The following is a 5967-nucleotide window of genomic DNA, read 5'->3' as shown; positions in this document are numbered from 1 at the left end:
CCCCCCCCCGACCAGGGGCAACACCTTCCTGCCCCCAGTGTTCTTGCCCTCCCCCCCTTTCTCATTGGGCCCCCTCCATTCTTCTAGATGCTGCTCACAGGGAATTTCCCCCAACCCCACCCACTCCACACCACCCCCCACCCCCATGGACTGGGTATGGAGCACCCTCCTCAAACCATTGGAACTCCTCCCCCCATCTGTCCAACCCCCTCCCTCAGTGGGGGGCTGACCCAGAGCCCGAGACCATCGCCACTCAGAGCAAGCACCCCCCACCCCCTCCCCACCAGTCCCGGGCTGCAGTCCCACCCCTGGCCAGAGAGCGGCGCCGTCTGTCTTAGGGTGGGGTTGGGTCACGGGGCAGCCCCTGCTGGTCCTCCTGGGTGTTCATCGCAACCACATCCCCACCACCCCCTTTACCCCCCCCCACCAACACCAACCACCACAAACCAACAGCAACCAGGCGTCCTGGCATTGCTGCTGCGGGATCTTGCTGCGCACACACACACACACACACACACACACACACACACACACACTTCCTCCTGTCACAATCACATTCCCAAACCAAATGTGTGAACCGCAAACCCCTTCGGGCCTCTCCGGGGATGTGCTGGGCGCTACGTGAATTCAAGGTGAGCCTGTGCGTTCGCGAGATCCCCCCCCCACCCAGCTCCGGTGCCACGCTGGTGGAAGTGGACAGGGTGCCAGGCTTTGAGCCAGAGTGATGATGGTGCCCAGGTACGTGGTGGTGGACGTTCCTGGGGTTGGCAGGGCGGAGAGAGGGGGGGGATCCCTGAGCCAGGGCTGACAGGACAGAGACTTCAGCAGGCCCCATGTGGGAATAACCTCTCCCTCTCTGCTTGTGTTCCCTGGCAGAGTCACACACATTCGCCTTTCGGGAAGCTGGCTTCACCGATATCCGCCGTTACCAGTACTGGGACAGCGAGAGGGTGTGCCTCGCCATTCCACAGTGGCTGCAGGACATGGAGGTATCAGACACTGGGTAGTGACAGGAACCCCAGCAGGCTAACGGGGAGAGGGGTACAGACAGGCAACCATGTACCACCCACCCACCCCCCAACACACAGACACAGACACACACACAAAGTGACAGGCAGTGAGAACAGGGAACAGAGAGTCACACAGCATCGATACAGGCCCTTCGGCCCAACCAGTCCGTGCTGAACATCATCCCAAAGTAAACTAGTCCCACCTGCCTGCTCCTGGCCCATATCCCTCCAAACCTTGCCTGTTCATGTACTTATCCAAATGTCTATTAAACATTGTAACTATACCCACATCCACCACTTCCTCAGGAAGTTCATTCCACACGCAAACCATCCTCAGTGTGCAAAATTAACCTCATGTCTTATTTTAAAATCTCTCTCCTCTCACTGTAAAAATATATCACCTGTTCTTGAGACCCCCACCCAGGGGAAAAGGCACCTATCATTAATCTTCTCTATACACCTCATGATTTTGTAAGCTTGTAACCTCCTATGCTCCAGTGAAAAAAGTCCCAGCCCTTCCCTAACTCAAACCCTCCATTCCTGGCAGCATTCTGGTAAAGAGATAGCAAGAACTGCCGATGCTGGAGTCAGAGATAACACAGTGTAGAGCTGGATGAACACAGCAGGCCAGCAGCATCAGGGGAGCAGGAAGGCTGACGTTTCACGTTGGGATCCTTCTTCAGAAAAATCTCTTGCCAACCCTCTCCAGTTTAATAACATGCTTCCTGTAACTGGGCGACCAGAACTGGACACAGTATTCCAGGAGAGGCCTCACCAACGTCCTGTACAACCTCAATGTGACTTCCCAAACATGGGCTGTAGCCAATTCAGCGACTAGTGACCCTCCCTCCCTTCCCCCACCCCAGCCCAAGTTAGATTCCTGACTGAAAGCCACAACCAAAGGTGTTAGCACAGTCCCAGCTCCACCCCCCATCCCCAAATCCCCGTGCCTGGGGCAGTGAGCCGTACCGAACTGGGCTCTGCTCCATCCAAGTACATACTGGTCTCCATCCTGTCCACCTCACCAGGGATGGTGCAGCACAGATGGAGGGACGAGGTTTGGGTGGGAGTGGGGATGGGGGGTCGGGGGCGGGGAATGGATTTGGGTGGATCTCAGGAACGAAAATGGATCTGAGAGGGAGGGGGTTGTGGAAAAAGGGAGTGCAGAGAGTGAGAGAGGGAGCAAACTGCGACTAAGAGAAATGGGTGAGAAGGTTATTTTGTTTAAAAACAGAAACCTCTCACAACAGTTGGCCAGCTGGACGCACCATTTAGTTTTCCCTTTGTGGGTGGTGAAGCTGGACACTGCTGACCCTTACGCCGTTAAATACCAGCCCTAACTGCTGACTCAGGCCGTCAGACCTGAAAGGCAGTGCACACTTCCACAACATCCAAAATGGTGCCTCATCCAATACCTTCCATCCACTCACTGCTCATCCTGGCCCTCTTCTTCACCCCCACCATCGCAGTTTGACCCCGCAAACCCACTCCCCCACCCACTCATTCCCACCCCAGCTCAGAAATTCAACTTGGGCCGGCCAGCAGCTCGGAAGGACGGCTATGGGCAATGGCCAAGGACAAAGAGGGAGGGAGGTTCCAGGTTTTAGGTGAGAGATGCTGGGAGGAAGGAGATAGGCAGGAGAAACCCCTTGCCTCCTCCGAAGGGGGCAGCAAATGAGTTGGGCAGCCCCTCGAGAGACACCAGCTCGCGGGGCTCCAGGGAGGCACTGGAGGGGAGGGTGAGAGTGCCAATGGCTCAATGGATGGCGTGGAAATGCGGGGGGATAATGGTGGGGCTGGAATGGTGCCCTTGGTGTAAGAGAGCTTGGCTCACCGTTTTTGGACAAGCTCGGAGAATGTTTCAGAGGGGTTCAGAGCATGGCTTTGCGGTAAGCGTCCTGGGTTGGGGGGTGATGAGCGTTGGCCAAGCCCACGCCGCACACGCGTCACCTGTGTCTCTGCGCTCTTTTCCCCAGAACGCTCCGGAACATTCCATCATCGTGCTACACGTCGCAGCTCACTGGCCGACAGCCACGGATCCGACCCCTGCCGAGTGGAAGGAAATCGCCGAGGTCATGAAGGTCAGGGGTCAGGGCAAGACCTCTTCAAAATGCCCCACCACCACCACCCCACTCAGGGCGGCAGTGCCCCCGACCGAGAGGAGATGTCAGGAAGAGGGAGGGCATGGCAAATGGAGTGTTATCACCTGAGGATTCATCCAGAGACCCAGGTCACGTTCTGGGGGCCCGGGTTCAAATCCCACCATGGCAGACGGTGGAATTGGAACTCAATAAAAAATGTCTCATGGTAACCGTGAAACCACTGTCGATTGATGGAGAAACCCGTTCTGGGTCACTAAGGAGATCGTAAGAACATTTAAGCAACTCTTGGATAGGCACATGGGTGATAGTAAAATGAAGAGTATGCAGGTTCGTTGGATCTTAGAATAGGATAATAGGTCGGCACAACATCGTGGGCCAAATGGCCTGTACTGTGCTGGACTGTTACATGTTCTATGTTCCAACTGCAGATGCAGAGATAACAAAGTGTGGAGCTGGAGGGACACAGTAGGCCAGGCCGCATCAGCAAAGTTCAGAAAAGGGTCCTGACCCAAAACGTCAGCTTTCCTGCTCCTCTATTGCTGCCTGCCCTGCTGTATTCATCCAGCTCCGCACTGTGTTGTCTCTGGGCCACTCATGTCGTTCAGGGAAGGAAATCTGCCATCCTTACCTGGTCTGGGCTCTGTGTGACTCCAGACCCACAGCAATGGCCCCTTGGGTAATTGAAGATGGGCAGTCAATGTTGACACTGCCAGTGGCAAATAAAAAAGGAGACAGGTGAACAGGAGCGACCGGATTGATGTTGCAGAGGGTCAAGGGGAGCTTTGAGCTGCCCGGTTTCTCTGGGGCAAGGGGTGGGGGCGCGGGAGGTGGCACGAGAGCGGGCGGAGACGGTGTGACAGAGAAACCCTTTCCGAGGGGATCCATGCAAACACGACAACTTTTCCCCCTCTTGGCCTCGGGAGCCCTGCTTTCCCTGTCCCTGCAAAGGTGGATCCTTCCTGCAGAATCCCATGCCCCTGTTTGCGGGCGACAGATTAGTCCAGGAGTGCTGACCATCATTGACTGAACGTCTCGTTTCTTTTTTTTTCCCCCAGCGGAAGAAACTGTTCCCTTTCTTCTTTGTGACAGCTCAGGGCCTGGCGAGTGGAGACCTGAACAAAGATGCCTTTCCCATCAGGCACTTTGTCACTGAGCGCTTTGAACTCTTCTGTGCCCAGTCCTTCTCCAAGAACTTCGGCCTATACAGTGAGTTGACTTGGAGTGGACTCAGAGGAGCCAGTCACAGGGAGGGGAGATCCTTGCGAATCTCACAGGGTGGGAGATTGCTCCGTCGAGAATCCCACACGAGCTGCACAGGGTCAGTGCTCAGAGGACGCTCCCTCTGACTGAGGGGACACCGGCTCCCACTGAGGCTTGGCCAATCTCTCTCGCCCAGAGGGGCCTGGTCATTTAACACATGTTCAAGGCCCAGTTGACTTGCGGAGCCAGGGTAGGGGGGCAGAGCGTGCGAGGTGATGGGGGAAAATGGACAACAAATTAGATTTGAGGCCACAACCACATTGAACAAGCTGAAGGGGCTGAATGGCCTCTTGCTGTCTCTCATGTTCCCCCACAATGGTTCTAGTCTTAGACAGTGACAGAGAGCACCGTTCTAACGTTGTACGCTGTCCTGACATGGGAGGGGTTTACGGAGCTCATGTGTGAGGGCCGAAAGGGAGAGATAGCATGGGCCCAAGGGGCAGCAGATACGTGGGAACACCATCGCCTCCAAGTCACAACATATCGCCGTTCCTCCACTGTCACTGGGTCAAAATCCTGGAATTCCCTCCCTAAGGGGCATTGTGGGTCAACCCACAGCAGGAGGACTGCAGCGGTTCAAGAAGGCAGCTCACCCCCACCTTCTCAAGGGGCAACTAGGGACGGGGCAAGAAATGCTGGTCCCAGGCAGCAAGGTCCACATCCCATGAGTGAATCAAATAAATTTCCTGCCACTGGCAGAGTTGGATAGACCAGTGTGGATCATATTGAAGACTTGGTCTTCTGTTTTGTCCATCTTCAGGGCGAGGGTAGGCCACCAGTCAGCAATAGCTCCCATTCCCACTGCCCTGTGCTGTCCCCCACCCTGCTGCCTCTCCTACCCAGAGTGCCCTGCACCCTACCCGCCTGTCCATTCCCAACACCTCAGGCCTTTGCTCAGCATCATTCCCAAAGCCCTTGGGGGCTTGCAGGCCGGGGGATTTACTTCGGGCTGTTTGGTGACTAAGCCAAGCCTTTGTAAAGTCGCTGCACAGTTGATTTCAGCAGAAACACATCAGAAGGGGTCACTATAAATCTGATTAAATACAGGCTCAGCATGGAAGTGAGGGAGGTTCATGGAGCAGATTCCAGAGTTTACAACAGCTCACTCAACTTCTCCCATCAGACCAATGGGAAAACAGAGAAATTCGGAACAGGGCATTCAGCCCTTCGAACTTGCTCCACCATTCAGTCTGATCATCCCATTCGGTTTTGTCCTGTTCCCACTTTCTCCCAATCCCCTTTGCTCCCTTCAGATGGAAAAACTGGATCTCACCCCTTCCTGAAATAACCGAAGGCACGCCCGCCAACAGTGGAGCGATGGGAATCAGGGAAGCTTGAGAGAGAGAGAGAGGGGAATTGGAGCAGGACGGAGATTCCCAAGGGAGCTGTCAGAGATAGGCACATGGAGGGACATGGGAAGGGTTTGAAACCCAGCCTGAAGGTTGGTCAATTAGGAGCCAAGGTGTTGGTCAACCAGCTTGTGGGGGCTGGGGGTGGAGGGTCACAACGATTGGGAAGGGCGTGCAGGGTCGAGGTATATGATGAGGAGATCATTAGGAAGAGGAAGGATGATGGGGGAGGCGGTTCCCAGGTCA

General features: G+C 55.4%; 1 protein-coding gene across 1 annotated transcript in view; it reads left to right on the top strand.

Annotated features, from left to right (window-relative positions):
* Positions 1–5967, top strand: part of LOC109925736 (aspartate aminotransferase, cytoplasmic-like) — a 14760-nt gene that overhangs the window by 5227 nt on the left and 3566 nt on the right. Inside the window, exons 4-7 of the mRNA XM_048618518.1 lie at positions 877–989; positions 2987–3091; positions 4168–4318; positions 5133–5139. Coding sequence (XP_048474475.1) covers positions 877–989; positions 2987–3091; positions 4168–4318; positions 5133–5139 — 376 coding nt within the window. The remainder of the gene's footprint in view (positions 1–876; positions 990–2986; positions 3092–4167; positions 4319–5132; positions 5140–5967) is intronic.

Source organism: Rhincodon typus, chromosome 40 (genome assembly GCF_021869965.1).
Source record: "Rhincodon typus isolate 14 chromosome 40, sRhiTyp1.1, whole genome shotgun sequence".
Lineage (NCBI taxonomy): Eukaryota > Metazoa > Chordata > Chondrichthyes > Orectolobiformes > Rhincodontidae > Rhincodon > Rhincodon typus.
The sequence above is the reverse complement of the archived record's forward strand: the minus strand, read 5'-3'. Positions and strand labels throughout refer to the sequence as shown.